Source organism: Pristiophorus japonicus, chromosome 19 (assembly GCF_044704955.1).
Source record: "Pristiophorus japonicus isolate sPriJap1 chromosome 19, sPriJap1.hap1, whole genome shotgun sequence".
NCBI classification, from domain to species: domain Eukaryota; kingdom Metazoa; phylum Chordata; class Chondrichthyes; family Pristiophoridae; genus Pristiophorus; species Pristiophorus japonicus.
This window is the reverse complement of record NC_091995.1, coordinates 86420397-86437693: the sequence shown is the minus strand read 5'-3', so window position 1 is coordinate 86437693 and position 17297 is coordinate 86420397. Positions and strand designations below refer to the sequence as shown.

The window sequence follows — 17297 nt, the reverse complement described above, 5'->3', positions numbered from 1 at the left end:
GAAGGTTGCTGTTGAAGCTATATCCACCACATTGGGACACGGTAAATAGCCATTCACCGTTTGTTTGCAGCATCCATGCACTGGGTGCATCCGAGCAGTTTCTGGCAATTATATTGTTTTCTTTCGTGATGACACCACTGGTTATAAAGTGGTTAGCCACCCATCTGAATGAGGATTGTTGACAAAATCACTGTGGACGGACATGTAGATTGAGGGCACTTGGCGATCCGGATTATCTCACTGCAATTGGCAAACAAGCCCACCTTTTTTTGAGGCCACACCTGGAGTACTGCATACAGTTTTGGTCTCCTTATTTAGGGAGGGATAACTGCCATTGGAGGCAGTTCAGAGAAGGTTCACTCGGTTGATTCCTGAGATGAAGGGGTTGTCTTATGAGGAAAGGTTGAGCAGGCTGGGCCTGTACTCATTGGAGTTCAGGACAATGAGAGGTGGTCCTATTGAAACTTATAAAATAATGAGGGGGTTCGATAAGGTGGATGCAGAGAGGATATTTCCACTCATAGAGGAAACTAAAACTAGGGGACATAGTCTCAGAATAAGGGGCCATCCATTTAAAACTGAGATGAGGAGAAATTTCTTCTCTCAGGGGGTTGTAAATCTGTGGAATTCTCTGCCCCAGAGAGCTGTGGAGGCTGGGTTATTGAATATATTCAAGTTGGAAATAGACAGATTTTTGCATGATAAGGGTGTCAAGGATTATGGTGAGCGGGCAGGGAAGTGGAGCTGAGGCCAAGATCAGATCAGCCATGATCTTATTGAATGGCGGAGCAGGCTTGAGGGGCCAAATGGTCTACTCCTGCTCCTACTTCTTATGTTCTTGAGCATTTGCTTCCGTACACCATATTTTCCAGCTATTGTCACTGCCTGGTTGCTTTCTGTGCCTCAGGAGATGGATGTTCCTACCCTTATAGAGTAGAGATTGGTACAGCACTGATCTACAGAACGTATGTCTGGCCAGTGATGGAGGATTGAGCCACCATTACAATCCAAAACCATAAAAACAATTAACCTTGATGAGAAGGGGCTGGTTTTCTCGAAGCCAACATCAGCAGCGCTGCCGAGAGTAAATGACTTGGAATTCTCCGCCTTGAAAATGACACACCACTATCCAAGTCTACCTCTATCTAGCTGCAGTGATGAGGTCCCTGTTGACTTTGATTGGGAGCTAGTCACGCTGCATGTCGTGTCACCGGTAAAGAACAAAACCTTTGATAGCAAGCACCAGGTCATAGATGAAGCCATAGAGATGTCCCAGGTCCACTTCACCAATGGTTAGCTGTGAAGGTGTTATGCTAAGCCCCATATCCATTAATCAAGGTGGCACCTTCTGAGTAAGTCGTGTGTCCACTTCAACAGCTCACTAGATACACCAAACCAAAGGACAGGCTGCTCTGGGACCATCAGAAGCTCTCTTCTTCTTCTTAGGCAGTCCCCCTGGTGTCGAGGATGACTTGCTACCACAATAAAATGAGTTCTAAGATGACTGATGCCAGCTCCCGGACTTCATTTTAAAGGGTGGAAGATGCCTGTGCGTGAATTCTTTTAAGGTGGGGTGGCTATTGCACACCAGCCACCACACGGGCTTGATGGAGCAAGGTCTTGGTCCAATGGCAAGGGGATCCAAGACGACTGGAGAACAGGCTCTGCTGCACGGGCCTTTACTAGTGACCACGCATATACTGGCCTCAGGTTCCAATCTTGCTGCTGGCCCATGCTGTACCTTTCCTGGGCCCCGATCTCCCTGCTGGCCCGAGCTCTAACGTCTTGCTGGCCATCACGAGAATCAATCCATTCCTGGATCATGAGGTTGGGAATACAACCTGTCGATCCTTCCTCATGGGTGGAACAATATTGCAAGGATTTAAAACCTTTATAAGTCAAAACTTCTCACTCCTCTTAATGATATAGACCTGCTGCAAGAGCACATCAATGTTCTGAATCTGTCCGAATGATAATGAATGCCGAACGTTCAGACATTGCCTCTTCTGCTTGTGGTATTCTCTCCCAGTGTCATCACCTGGAACTCTACCTCTTGCATTGAGATCTTTAGCACCAAGTTGACCTCACCTACAGAACCTAGATCAGCCTTTGACTCACAGTAACATAGGACAGGAGGAAGCCATTCAGCCCCTCGAGCCTGTTCCACCATTCAATGGTTGATCTTCGACCCAACTTCATACACCCACCTTTGCCCCATATCCCTCAATACCTTTGGTTAACAAAAATCTATCAATCTCCGATTTAAAATAAACAATTAATCCAGCATCAATTGCCATTTGCAGAAGAGACTTCCAAACTTTTACCACTCTTTGAGTGTAGAAGTGTTTCCTAACATTCCTCCTGAAAGGCCTGGCTCTAAATTTTAGGCTATGCCCCCTAGTGTTAGACTCCCCAACCAGCGGAAGTAGTTTCGCTCCATCGCCTGGGAATAATTCACCCATTGTCTTTGGTTACACAATTCCCCAGAGTAAAATTGGGAAAAATCTTAGCAACAGGAGGAGGTCGTTCAGCCCCTGAAGCCTATTCCACCATTCAGTTAGATCATGGCTGATCCGTACCTCAACTCTATTTTTTTTAGTTCATTCACGTCAGCATTTATTGACCATCCCTAATTGCCCTTTGATACAACTAAGTCACTCGCTGGGCCATTTCAGAGGGCAGTTAAGAGTCAACCACATTGCTGCGGGTCTAGAGTCATGTATAGACCAGACTGGGACATTAATGAACTAGATGGGTTGCATCCAACAGATCCGTAGTTTCATGAGCACCATTAATGATCCTAGCTTTTTATTCCAGATTTAATTAATTAATTGAATTTAAATTCCCCAGCTGCCGTGTTGGGATTTGAACTCATGTCTCATAAGAACATAAGAAATAGGAGCAGGAGTAGGCCACCTGGCCCCTCGAGCCTGCTCCACCATTCAATAAGATCATGGCTGATCTGATCATGGACTTAGCTCCACTTTCCTGCCCGCTCCCCATAACCCTTTATTCTCTTATCGCTCAAAAGTCTGTCTATCTCCGCCTTAAATATATTCAATGACCCAACCTCCACAGCTCTCTGGGGCAGAGAATTCCATAAATTTACAACTCTCTGAGAGAAGAAATTTCTCCTCACCTCAGTTTCAAATGGGCGGCCCCTTATTCTGAGACTATGCCCCCTAGTTTTAGTTTCCCCCATGAGAGGAAATATCCTCTCTGCATCCACCTTGTCGAGCCCTCTCATGCTTATATGTTTCAATAAGATCACCTCTCATTCTTCTGAACTCCAATGAATATAGGCCCAACCTACTCAACCTATCTTCATAAATCAACCCCCTCATCTCTGGAATCAAGCCAGTGAACCTTCTCTGAACAGTCTCCAATGCAAGTATATCCTTCCTTAAATACGGAGACCAAAACTCGTGGATCATTAGTTCAGGAATCTGGATTACTAGTCCAGTAACATAACCACTGTACTACCGTATCAGCCTTTCCATAACATTTGATACTGTTACCTAATGAAAACAACCCTTAGGTTATATTGATAGACAAAAAAGTATTCTGCTTGAATCCAGCTCTGGCAGTTTTCCCTGTCAGGTTTTCTATCCTAACTGTGACTACTTCCTTTTGCAGAGATTGAAGATGGAAATTGCAACAGTTATCGCTGAGCTTGGGAACTTCAATTACACAGAGGAGAGGTGAGCAGAGGACACTTTGACCGTATCCAGAATATCTGGTATACCAGCCCCTCATAGTTACCAACGTGAAGGGTTCCCTAAAGGTTCCATCTTGATGCAATGACCCCATATTGGAAGCGCGTGCAAACATAGGACACTAGGTACTGCTCGAAGGAAAAAGGCCCAGGCCCAACTAGTTCACCTTCTACCATCCTGGTATTCCCATGATGCAATGGAGGCATGTCAGTCATGGCTCAGTGGGTAGCACACTCGGCTCTGAATCAGAAGGTTGTGGGTTCAAGTTCCACTCCTGGGACATGAGCGCATAAATCTAGGCTGACACTCCCAGTGCAGTGCTGAGGGAGCGCTGCACTGTCGGAGGTGCCGTCTTTCCTCTCAGGTGGGTGTAGATGATCCCATGACACTATTTCGAAGAAGAGCAGGGGAGTTCTCCCCTTATCCCTCAATCAACATAACAAAAAACAGATTATCTGGTCATTATCACATTGCTGTTTGTGGGAGCTTGCTTTGCGCAAATTAGCTGCCGCGTTTCCCACATTACAACAGTGACTACACTCCAAAAAGTACTTCATTGACTGTAAAGCACTTTGAGGCGTCCTGGTGGTCATGTAAGGTGCTTTATAAACGCAAATCTTCCGGAACCACCTTCCCCACACTTCTGAGAGTGCCAGAGGATGGCCACGGGTACCAGTTCATCGTCTCATCCGAAAGACGGCACTTCCGACAGTGCAGCATTCCTTCAGCACTGCACTCAAGTGCCTGGAGTGGCAGGGTATCGTGGGAAGGAAGTGGGGTGGGAGGCCTACATATTCCTTGTGGGAGGCCTACATATTCCTTGTGGGACTAGAGGAGCAGGAGCAGTAAAGAACTTGCCTGGTTGGACGCCCTTGTCATCTTCCCAGCAAGATCCGGACTCTGTTCAGCCCGATGGGACTGCCTCAGGCCCTAACTCTGCTCAGGCCTGAGTTAAAATTGCAGCCGGGGCCCGATGACGTCAGCGGATCCCGGCCTGCATATTTAAAGAAGGAACCCCCACCCCCTCCTGGCTTTGCGAGGCTGGCTTAGTCGTCCTTCCAGAATCCTGTGTGAAACTCATGGCCAGCGGGATCTGGGTTGCTCGAGGGGTAAATAAACCGTGCGATTTTAACTGCCCACCTTGCCCGGTTCCGCTGGGCGGATAGGGTTAAAGTCATCCGCGCAACATCTGCGAGTGAAGCTGATTTTTACGGTAACGGTTGCATAATGGTAATGTCACTGGACCAGTAGTCCAGAGGCCAGGACTAATGATCCAGAGACATGAGTTCAAATCCCACCACGGCAGCTGGGGAATTTAAATTCAGTTAATTAAATAAATCTGGAATAAAAAGCTAGTATCAGTAATGGTGACCATGAAACTACCGGATTGTCGTAAAAACTCACCTGGTTCACGAATGACCTTTAGGGAAGGAAATCTGCCACCCTTATCCGGTCTGGCCGATATGTGACTCCAGACCCACAGCAATGTGGTTGACTCTTAACTTCCCTCTGAAATGGGTTTTCAAGACACTCGAGGGCAATTAGGGATGGGCAATAAATGCTGGCCTTGCCGGCAATGTCCATAACCCGTGAACAAATAAAAATAATCCCTCATATAGCATAATAGAATGAAAGAAGCCAATAGCAGAAAACCTTTTACTGTTACCTTCTTTGAAATGTATGAAGAAACAAAAAAGCTTAATATTATACAACTTTTTTGCTCCAGGACCGGTTTATTTAAAAAAGGCCCAAATTCATATTCGAGTTGAATGATGCATGTTTATTAAATTTGTCATCTTATTTTTATTTAGCAAAACGGCTGAAAGGGACAAACTAATGTCACTGGGAAAAAAGAAGTTCAACATGGATCCCAAAAAGGTACCAATTATTCTCTCCTTACTTCCGTTGTGAGTCTTCCATGTTGCATCTCTCTCCGGCAGGAGTTATTTCCTCCCTTTGTTTTTGTAATATAGAGCGCCACCTAGTGGACTACTGCTTCACCTAGTGGACAACTGGTAAAGCAGCCATTGCTGTAATACAGCATCATCATAGGCAGTCCCTCGAAATCGAGGAAGACTTGCATCCACTCTAAAAGTGAGTTCTCAGCTGACTGTACAGTCCAATACGGGAATTACAGTCTCTGTCACAGGTGGGACAGACAGTGGTTGAAGGAAAGGGTGGGTGGGGAGTCTGGTTTGCCGCACGCTCCTTCCGCTGCCTGTGCTTGCTTTCTGCATGCTCTCGGCGACGAGACTTGAGGTGCTCAGCTTAGGGCGGTCTTTGGCGAGGCAACTCGACTAGCTCTGTTGGGCGGACCACATTGTCCACATGCCCGACACAAGACTCCCAAAGCAAGCGCTCTACTCGGAATTCCTACACGGCAAGCGATCCCCAGGTGGGCGGAGGAAACGTTTCAAGGACACCCTCAAAGCCTCCCTGATAAAGTGCAACATCCCCACCGGCACCTGGGAATACAATAAAGGCATCAGATGACAGGTCACCTGACAAGTTCCTGTGTGAAGAGCCATCTTGTAAAGTCTGTGTGTTGTGATGTCATAGAGCATATACCACAGTTCTAAACTAATTTATTTCCATATTCTTTCTCTTCCGCTCCTGCCCTTTAATTCGCTGTGCCCTCATTTCCTGCTGTATTGTCTCTTTCTGCTTCTAGGGATGTCCATATTCAAGGAATATATATGCAATGATTAGAAATCTTCCATTTTATTATACCACACCATGTCGTAGAATCGTAGAACAGTACAGCACAGAAGGAGGCACATTCGGCTCATCGAGTCCATGCCAGCTCTTTCGAAGAGCAGCCCAGTCAGTTGCACTTCACCCGCTCTTTAACGTAGCCCTGCAAGTTTTTCTCCTTCAGGTATTTCTTCTCTCAGAGGGTTGTGAATCTTTTGGAACTCTCTACCCCAGAGAGCTATGGAGGCTGAGTCGTTGGATGTATTCAAGGCAGAGATAGACAGATTCTTAAACGATATACTTGCTTTGGAGGCAGTTCAGAGAAGGTTCACTCGGTTGATTCCGGGCATGAGGGGGTTGACTTATGAGAAAAGGTTGAGGAGGTTGGGCCTCTGCTCATTGGAATTCAGAAGAATGAGAGGTGATCTTATCGAAACGTATAAGATTATGAGGGGGCTTGACAAGGTGGATGCAGAGAGGATGTTTCCACTGATGGGGGAGACGAGAACTAGGGGGCATGATCTTAGAATAAGGGGCCTCCCATGTAAAACAGAGATGAGGAGGAATTTCTTCTCCCAGAGGGTTATAAATCTGTGGAATTTGCTGCCTCACAGAGCTGTGGAAGCTGGGACATTGAATAAATTTAAGATAGAAATAGACAGTTTCTTAAACAATAAGGGGATAAGGGGTTATGGGGAGCGGGCGGGGAAGTGGAGCTGAGTCCATGATCAGATCAGCCATGATCTTATTGAATGGCGGAGCAGGCTCGAGGGGCCTAATGACCTACTCCTGTTCCTGTTTCTTATGTTCTTACAGGGGAGTCAAGGGTTATGGGGAACAGGCAGGAAAGTGGAGTTGAGGCCAAGATCAGATCAGCCATGAAATCGAATGGCGGAGCAGACTCGAGGGGGCCGTGTGGCCTACTCCTGTTCCAATTCCCTCCCATCTTCTGCTCTCTGCTGGGAAATGACTGAACATACAGCAAGTTACCTCTCCCTGCTCTCTCTTTCCTGTGGGGAAGCCCATACTCTCCATCTTGAGCCAGCTTCAGTGGTAAAGTTGAGATTGGGAACTCACCGACAATGGAAATCACTCACGCATACCACCTGGCAGTTGGCACCGCAAAGTAGCACACCATTGCCGCAGCCTGTGACATGGATTTCATTTCCATTGTCTCAGGGAAGAAATGCTACAATCCTTAAGGAGCAGACATTTTCCAAAATTGAGTTCCTTTGTCAATCCGTTCATGGGATGTGGGCATTGCTGGCAAAGCTGATATTTATTGCCTGTCCATAATTGCCCTTGAGAAGGTGATGGTGAGACACCTTCTTGAACCGCTACAGTCCAGGATTTTGACCCAGCAACGATGTAGAAACAGCCGATATATTTCCAAGTCAGGATCATATATTACTATTAATTAACCATTTAGTCAGATTCATCATCTAATAAGCAGCAAAACAAATATGTGTTACTATAATTGTATTCAAGCATACACCGACAATTAACTCTCATTCATACACCCTCTGTGTTAATGTAGGGGGTAGAGGTCACGGGTTTGGGAGGTGCTGCCGAAGAAGCCTTGGCGAGTTGCTGTAGTGCAGTTGTAGCAAAATGTAAGTAAAAGGACTAACATTAATCAAACAGAGATGTAGTGCTTAAAAAGAAGCAATGCACTAAGTGCTGGTAGGTGGCATCATGCCTGTCTCCATCTCATTGCACCCACATGAACGCTGAGTTCTCAGCCATCCTGCCCGTGGGAAGGTGATGAGCAGAGGCTGGGTGCTATCCCCATGAGCAGAGGGAATGGAAAGGATAGTCATCGCCAGGCCACCATCAACCATAGTACTCCCATCGTGGTCAGTGGGTAGCACGCTGACCTCTGAGTCAGAAGTTTGTGGGTTCAAGTCCCACTCCAGGAGCCTGAGCACAGAAATCTAGGCTGACAGTGCTGCACTGTTGCAGCTGCTGTCTCTCGGATGAGAAAGACTTACATTTATAGCATCTTTCACAACCACCGGACATCCCATAGCGCTTTACAGCCAATGAAGTACTTTTGGAGTGTAGTCACTGTTGTAATGTGGGAAGCGCTCCCACAAACAGCAATGTGATAATGACCCAGATAATCTGTTTTTGTTATGTTGAGTGAGGGATAGATATTGGTCCCAGGACACCGGGGATAACTCTCCTGCTCTTCTTCGAAATAGTACCATGCGATCTATGCACTTTTATTTATTCTAGTCCCTGGAGTGGGACTTGAACCTACAACCTTCTGACTCAGAGGTGAGCGAGCTACCCACTGCACAAAAAACGAGGCCCCGTCTGCCCTCTCAAGTGGACGTAAAAGTTCTCATGGCACTATTTCGAAGAAAAGTAAGGGGAGCTCTCCCTGGTGACTAGCTCAATATTTATCCCTCAATCAACATAACTAAAACAGATTATCTGTTCATTATCACATTGCTGTGTGTGGGAGCTTGCAATATGCAAAATTGGCTGCTGCGTTTCCTACATTACAACAGCAACTAGATTTCGAAAGTACTTCATTGGCTGTAAAGCGCTTTGGGATGTCCTGGGGTTGTGAAAGGCACTTCCTTTCATTTTACAAAAGTAAAATACTGCGGATGCTGGAATCTGGAATAAAAACAGAAAATGCTGGAAATCTCAGCGGGTCAGGCAGCATCTGTGGAGAGAGAAACAGAGAGTTAACGTTTCAGGTCGATGACCCTTTGTCAGAACCCTGAGTTAACTCTGTTTCTCTCTCCACAGATGCTGCCTGACCCGCTGAGATTTCCAGCATTTTCCGATTCTTTTCTTTTATAATGGCCCACTTTAGTGACTCAGCATGTTGCTGCAGAGAGTTGTCCTGGTACAGATAAAATGCCAAGTATTCCTCATGGCCAGTTTTCGATCTTGGCCGCAGTTCTTCTTTGAAATAGTGCCATGGGATCTGTAACATCCACGTGAGAGAGCAGACGGGGCCTCTGTTTAACATCTCATCTGAAAGACGGCACCTCTGGCAGTGCAGTGCTCCCTCAGCACTGCACTGGGAGCGTCAGCCTAGATTTTTGTGCTCAAGTCTCTGGAGTGGGGACACACCAACGTTTTTTTTATTTGTTCAGGGGATATGGGCATCGCTGGCATGGCCAGCTGCCCTTGAGAAGGTGGTGGTGAGCTGCCTTCTGGAACCGCTGCAGTCCGTGTGGTGAAGGTGCTTCCACAGTACTGTTAGGGAGGGAGTTCCAGGATTTTGACCTAGTGACAATGAAGGAACGGCGATATATTTCCACATCAGGATGGTGTGTGATTTGGAGGGGAACTTATAAGAGATGGTGTTGCCATGCACCTGCTGCCCTTGTCCTTCTAGGCGGTAGAGGTCGTGGGTTTGGGAGGTGCTGCCGAAGAAGATTGGTGAGTTGCTGCAGTGCATCTTGTAGATGGTGCACACTGTAGCCATGGTGCGCCGGTGGTGAATGTTGAAGGCGGTGCATGGGGTGTTTGAGAAACCGTACAAATGGTTCGCTCGAACACCAAGGGACAGAGGTTGAAGGTTAGAGAAGGGAAATCGGGAAGTGCAAGAAAGGAAGTCAGGCAAAACCTTGTTCATTCAAAGGATAATAGAACTGTAAAATAAGTTATTAGAGAAGGAAATGGATTTCAAAGGCAATGAGATGGGCTGTGGATCGAGAACAGATTGAAGAATATGGTGAGACCGATTTTTAAAATAGTCATGGGCTTCTTAAGCATGTTCCTACTTGCAATGTATGCACCTGTGAGTATGCTCACGGGTCTGTAGAGCAGTTGAGTTGGGAGTGGCTTCGCCAGTCACATGATGTTCACAAGACTCAATATAACCCCAGCCAGTTGGGTTTGGGGGATCTACGATGAGGCAGGTGGTTGTGAGCCTGGTGGATGTACTGGTAATGTGTAGTGTGATTGTTAAACCTTTATTAATAAACCAACGAGTTCTTAATAGCAATGTGTTGCTATGAATTCTTAAGCAAAGAACCCATGAAGCAAACACATCGCACTATTCCTGAAAAAGGTTTAGCTTGCTAACAGTAGCACTGCTGTCCAGTCGGATATTTTGTGGCAAGGACTGTGAAGGTCATTTCTGGTAGTGAAAGGATTAATGCCTGGGCTGATGCCGATTGAGTCTTTGTCCACAAATATCTGTCAATTTCCTTTTGTAACACGCTCAGCTGCAATGACAGGAAACTGCAATACATGCACTAGTACATTGCCTTGCTAAAATAACCTGTGCTTCCCCATGAAAGAAAGACTTGCATTTATATATAGTGCCTTTCACGACTGTAATGTCTGCACTTGTGAGGATGCCCACAGGTCTGTAGAGCTGTTAACCTTTCAGTTCTGCGCGGAGGGGATTCCTGTACGGCCTGCTCTTGCACATCCTCCGTTTTGCCATCCTTGTCTGCCATTTGGACATGCCATGGTGCACCATCTTCCCGTCCAGAGGAGGCAAGGGTCCCCAATGGAGGGCTCTCTATGCGGATGTCCTCCCTTTATCTATTGGGGACTTGGCCTGGAGGGTGTTGTACGGGGCAGTCCCATGCAATAAGTTTTTAAGTCGGTTCATGGACTCCCAGGCCGGCTACATTTTCTGCGGTCTGGAGGAGTCCGTGTTCCATGCCTATATACAGTGTGTGAGGTTGCAGCCCCTCTTCCATTATTTGAAGGGGCTGCTTCTCAATTTCTGGCTGCACTTCAGTCCCACACTCCTGATCTTTGGGCATCCTGTGCGAAGGGGAGCGGGTAGGTCCGAGGGCCTCCTCGTAGGACTGCTCCTGGGCACGGTCAAGGTTGCCATCAGCCTGTCCAGGCAGCGGCCGGTCGAGGGGGTCGTTCAGCCTGACTGCCTGCCTCTCTTCTATGCTTACATCCCGGCCAGGGTGTCACTAGAGATGGAGCACGCAGTGTCCACCGGTATGCTCGCGGCCTTCCGTGAGAGGTGGGCGCCGGAGGGACTGGAGTGCATTATCACCCCTGGCAACCAAAATTTAATTTTATTTTACATGTTTTAAAGTTTAATTTGTTTTAATTGCCGGGGTTTTAGTGTCCCCCTCCCCTTTTATAGGGGGCATTTGTAAAATATATAATTTTAATGCCCCCAAAAAAAGGAAAAAAAATGAAAGAGGGCTGTTAAAAGTGTCTGGAATGTCCCCCAGATTGGGGAGGAGGGTGGGGGGGCACTCGATCTAATGTTTATTTTGTTCCCTCCCCGGAAAAGAGTTGTAGAGCAGTTGAGTTGGGAGTGGCTTAGCCAGTCACATGATGTTCACAAGACTCAATATAACCCCAGCCAGTTGGGTTCGGGGGATCCACGATGAGGCAGGTGGTTGTGAGCCTGGTGGATGTACTGGTAATGTGTAGTGTGATTGTTAAACCTTTATTAATAAACCAACGAGTTCTTAATAGCAATGTGTTGCTATGAATTCTTAAGCAAAGAACCCATGAAGCAAACATATCGCACTATTCCTGAAAAAGGTTTAGCTTGCTAACAGTAGCACTGCTGTCCAGTCGGATATTTTGTGGCAAGGACCGTGAAGGTCATTTCTGGTAGTGAAAGGATTAATGCCTGGGCTGATGCCGATTGAGTCTTTGTCCACAAATATCTGTCAATTTCCTTTTGTAACACGCTCAGCTGCAATGACAGGAAACTGCAATACATGCACTAGTACATTGCCTTGCTAAAATAACCTGTGCTTCCCCATGAAAGAAAGACTTGCATTTATATATAGTGCCTTTCACGACTGTAATGTCTGCACTTGTGAGGATGCCCACAGGTCTGTAGAGCTGTTAACCTTTCAGTTCTGCGCGGAGGGGATTCCTGTACGGCCTGCTCTTGCACATCCTCCGTTTTGCCATCCTTGTCTGCCATTTGGACACGCCATGGTGCACCATCTTCCCGTCCAGAGGAGGGCTCTCTATGCGGATGTCCTCCCTTTATCTATTGGGGACTTGGCCTGGAGAGTGTTGCACGGGGCAGTCCCATGCAATAAGTTTTTAAGTCGGTTCATGGACTCCCAGGCCGGCTACATTTTCTGCGGTCTGGAGGAGTCCGTGCCTCCTATACAGTGTGTGAGGTTGCAGCCCCTCTTCCATTATTTAAAGGGGCTGCTACTCAAGTTTTGGCTGCGCTTCAGTCCCACGCTCCTGATCTTTGGGCACCCGGTACGGAGGGGAGTGGGCAGGTCGGAAGGCCTCCTCGTGGGACTGTCCCTAGGCCTGGCCAAGGTGGCCATTAACAGGTCCAGGCAGTGGGCAGTCGAGGGGGTCGTTCAGCCCAACGGCTTGCCTCTCTTCCGCGGCTACGTTCATGCCAAGGTGTCCTGGAGATGGAGCATGTGGTGTTCACCGATACGCTCGCGGCCTTCCCCGAGAGGTGGGCGCCGGAGGGACTGGAGTGCGTCATTATCCCCGGGAACAGAATTCTAAATTTATGGGTTCAAGTGCCCTTACCAAAAGGGGGCACTTGATTTAAATTTATGTTCAAAATAGTTGTAGAGTTATTGAGTTGGAAATCGAGGACCCACTCTAAAAGTGCGTTCTCAGGTGGCTGTACAGTCCAACACGGGAATTAGTCTCTGTCACAGGTGGGGGGACAGTCATTGAAGGAAAGGGTGGGTGGGGAGTCTGGTTTGCCGCATACTCTTGCCGCTGCCTGCGCTTGGTTTCTGCATGCTCTCGACGACGAGACTCGAGGTGCTCAGTGCCCTCCCGGATGCACTTCCTCCACTTAGGATGGTCTTTGGCCAGGGACACCCAGGTGTCGAACACTGCTGTGAAGCGCCTTGAGACGTTTTACTATGTTAAAGGCGCTAAATAAATAAAAGTTGTTGTTGTTAAAGGAGGAGAGGGAGGTGGAGAGTGGAAGAGGTTGGGGGACGGCTTTGCTGTGTTTAGGACCTAGACGGCTGCAGGCACAGCCACCAATGGTGGGACAAGGGAAGTGGGGCATACACAAAAAGCCAGAGTTGGAGGAGCATAAAGTTCTCCGAGGGTTGAGGAGGTTACAGAGATAAACTATCCTTCAGATATTGGAAACAATGATTATGTAGCTTGAATGGCTTTGGTAAAGGTTCTTTTGCCAAGCATGAGGGTAATCCAGATAATTATTGGACAGAAGATTCAGTTTTGCTCTCAACTGTCCAGAGACCGAACTGAAATGGAAAAGGCCAAAATAAGGTGGTTTATTGTTAATTTAGGAGATACCGCGTGGCAGTAGAACCTCTTGGGTTTCTGAGCTTGTAGGTTAAGATATAGCGAAACTGCACAAAGCAAATACCATACTGCGTTCTTTGCCGAAGTGCTGACAATTGTTTAAATGTGCTGGAGAGAGTGAGTTGAATCAGTGTTCGAACGCTCTTATCTAGTGCAGCTCATTGTGTAGGTGGTGACAGTGAAAAACCACAGGAAGCAAAGATGCACGTAAAAGATGCCAAAATCTATTCCAAACACAGAGGGCTGATGAATCGATAGCTTGCACAACGGCTGCTGAATTCTTAGAAATGAACAGATCCCCTTTGGTGACATAATATGGCCTTTGTTATCTTCTAAGACACAAACGTAGGAAAATGATGGGCAGGAAAAGAGCAGCTGCTCTGTCAAAACCTGCCCCACATTCTTGATGCCTGGAGCATCATGACCAGACATTTCCGACCCACAGTAGCCACGTAATCTCCTGGGAGAGGCAAAGATAACAAAACAGAGAAAAAAAACCCAGGGCCACAAAGGAAAAATAAAATCATGAAAATTCCTCTCAATAACTCCCACAGGTGATCAAAACCAGGCCAGGAGACCACATTGACGATGCTTATGCTAACTGGTCAACTGCTTACATAAGAATATAAGAGATAGGAGCAGGAGTAGGCCATATGGTCCCTCGAGCCGGCTCCACCATTCAATATCATGGCTGATCATTAATCTCAACACTTTCCCCACCCGATCTCCATATCCCTTGATTCCCCTAGACTCCAAAAATCTATCTATCTCAGCCTTGAATATACTCGGAAACTCAGCATCCACAGCCCTCTAGGGGTAGAGAATTCCAAAGATTCATAACCCTCTGAGTGAAGAAATTCCTCCTCATCTCTGTCTTAAATAGCCGACCCCTTATCCTGAGACTGTGCCTCCTAGTTCCTGGCTCTCCAACCAGGGATAAACAGTCTCTCATCATCTACCCTGTCAATCCCCTTCAGAATCTTATATGTTTCAATGAGACCACCTCTCATTCTTCTAAACTCCAGAGAGTATCGGCCCATTCTACACAATCTCTCATCATAAGACAGCCTGCTCACCCCAGGAATCAATCTAGTGAACCTCTGTTGCACCGCCTCCAAGGCAAGTATACCCTTCCTGAGATGCAATCCTACCCCTGCCAAGAACCGGTCCAGCTCTCTTTTGAAGGTGGGTGGAGAGTCAGCACAGACCACCGAATTGGGAATTTATTGCAACGGTCCACTACTCTCTGAGAAAAGAAGAACCTCCCACCATCTAGCCTATCCCTACTCTGGTGTTATTAGGGTTATTGCTGAGAAGATGTTTCCCTGGGGCTGGGGACATAACAACATAAGAACGTAAGAAATAGGAACAGGAGTCGGCCATTTGGCCCCTCGAGCCTGCTCTGCCATTCAATAAGATTATGGCTGATCTGATCTTGGGGTCAGCTTCACTTCCCTACCCGTTCCCCATAACCCTCGACTCCCTTATCGTTCAAAAATCTGTCCATCTCCACCTTAAATATATTCAATGACCCAGCCTCCACTGCTCTCTGGGTCAGAGAATTCGAAAGGTTTACGACCCTCTGAGATAAAAAATCCTCACCTCCGTTTTAAATGGGCGACCCCCTATTCTGAAACATGCCCCCTAGTTCTAGATTCTCCAAAGGGTTGTGAATTTTTGGAATTCTCTACCCCAGAGAGCTGTGGATGCTCAGTTGTTGAGTATATTCAAGACAGAGATCGATAGATTTTTGGGAATGAAGGTTAGCAAGGTATATGGGGATAGTGTGGGGAGGTGGAGTTGAGGTAGAAGATCAGGCATGCTCTTATTTCCTATGTTCTTACGTTCAAATGCATGACACCTGATCCTCCCCAATCTGTTAAACTGAAATAATCTATCAGTGGGTACGCAATCCAGCCCTTTCATTATTTTATAGACCTCTATCAGGTCTCCAAGGTAAATAGACTCCAGCTTCTTAAGCCTATCTTTAAGCTGAGAATCATTCTTATGGCCTCCTCTGAACTTTTTCCAAGGCCACTATATCATCCACCATATGAGGGGACCAAATCTGGACAGTGGCTCGTCCAAGGACCTCTGCAGTGCAGAAACCATCTCCATGTTCCTCCAATTCTGGACTCTTGCACATCCCTGATTTTCTTTGGCCCTACCATCGGTGGCCGTGCCTTCAGCAGTCCAGACCCTAAGCTCTGGAGTACCCTCCCTAAACCTCTCCACCTCGCTACCTTTCTCCTCTTTAAGACTCTCCTTAAAACCTACCTCTTTGACCAAGCTTTTGGTCACATGCCCTTACATCTCCTTATGTGGCTCAGTGTCAGATTTCTACTACGTTAAAGGCACTCGATAAATGTTAGTTGTTCTTGTTGCCGCTTTTGAATTTATCAAATGTAACGTTATTTTATTGGAAATGGTCCCAGGTCACTGGAAAAAATTTTTTTTCTGCAGTTGTGCCGGTATGCTGGCAAACATGCACCATGCTCAGACTGATGTGAACTTGGAACTATGCTAATGACTGGCTTTCTTGTTGCTTCAGGGTATCGAGTACTTGATAAGGAACAAACTGCTGTGTCAGAACGAAGAAGACATTGCCAAGTTCCTATACAAGGGTGAAGGTCTGCATAAAACAGCCATCGGAGACTATCTCGGAGAGAGGTGAGATCACAATCCAGTGTAATTAATGGGATTGACCAACTGCAGAGTTCTACCCAACACATATCCTTTAATTGCAGAGGAATAAAAAGGACTTGCATTTATATAGTGCCTTTCATGACTTCCCGACGTCCCAAAGTGCTTTACAACCAGTGAAGTACTTTTTGAAGTGTAGTCACTGTTGTAATGTAAGGAACGGGACAGTCAATTTGCGCACAGCGAGCTCCCATAAACAGCAATGTGATAATGACCAGATAATCTGTTTTTGTTATGTTGATTGAGGGATAAATATCATCCAGGTCACTGGGGATAATTCCTCCTGTTCTTCTTCTTGTGGGATCTTTTACATCCACCTGAGAGAGCAGACAGGGCCTCGGTTTAATGTCTCATCCAAAAGATGGAATCACCGATAGTGCAGCGCTCAATGAATAAAAAAGCAATCTCCTCATCCCCTCCCCGCCTTTGCCAATTATTTCAAATGATCATGTTATGCGAATATCATCGAACCATCATCCATTTTTCCTTTAAGCGCATTTGAGGTTATTCTACCCATACTTTCTCTCTCTTGTTCACTTTTCTTTGTTTTCCCCCTCCTCCTCCCGCTTCCGGTTGCTCAGTTCCTATTTAAATGCTTGTTCCTTTTTCCAGTTCTGATCAAAGGTTCGCACCCAGAGCATTAGCCGGCCCGTTCCCTCCACAGGCACTGCCTGGCCTGATTCACACCTCCAGCATTTCCGGCTTGCTTCTCAGAATTTGCAGTTCTTGCTTTTTATTTACACTTATTTTTTTAGGACCTGGTACCTTTTTGAGCGTCGTGTAAACATAGGGTTGTCATTCTGTAAGTACTTAACATTGCAATGTCCTGGGGTCTCCAGGGACTGAAGATTCATCTCCCGGTCACTGCTGCTCGCAACACACCTGGAGAGAAAAATCATAAGAATCATAGAAATTTACAGCACGGAAGGAGGCCATTTCAGCCCATCG

The 17297-nt window shown here is 46.7% G+C and overlaps 1 protein-coding gene across 1 annotated transcript in view; it reads left to right on the top strand.

Annotated features, from left to right (window-relative positions):
• LOC139230514 (cytohesin-1-like) overlaps positions 1-17297 on the top strand; it is a 96121-nt gene that overhangs the window by 52240 nt on the left and 26584 nt on the right. Inside the window, exons 3-5 of the mRNA XM_070862344.1 lie at positions 3637-3701; positions 5528-5594; positions 16198-16316. Coding sequence (XP_070718445.1) covers positions 3637-3701; positions 5528-5594; positions 16198-16316 — 251 coding nt within the window. The remainder of the gene's footprint in view (positions 1-3636; positions 3702-5527; positions 5595-16197; positions 16317-17297) is intronic.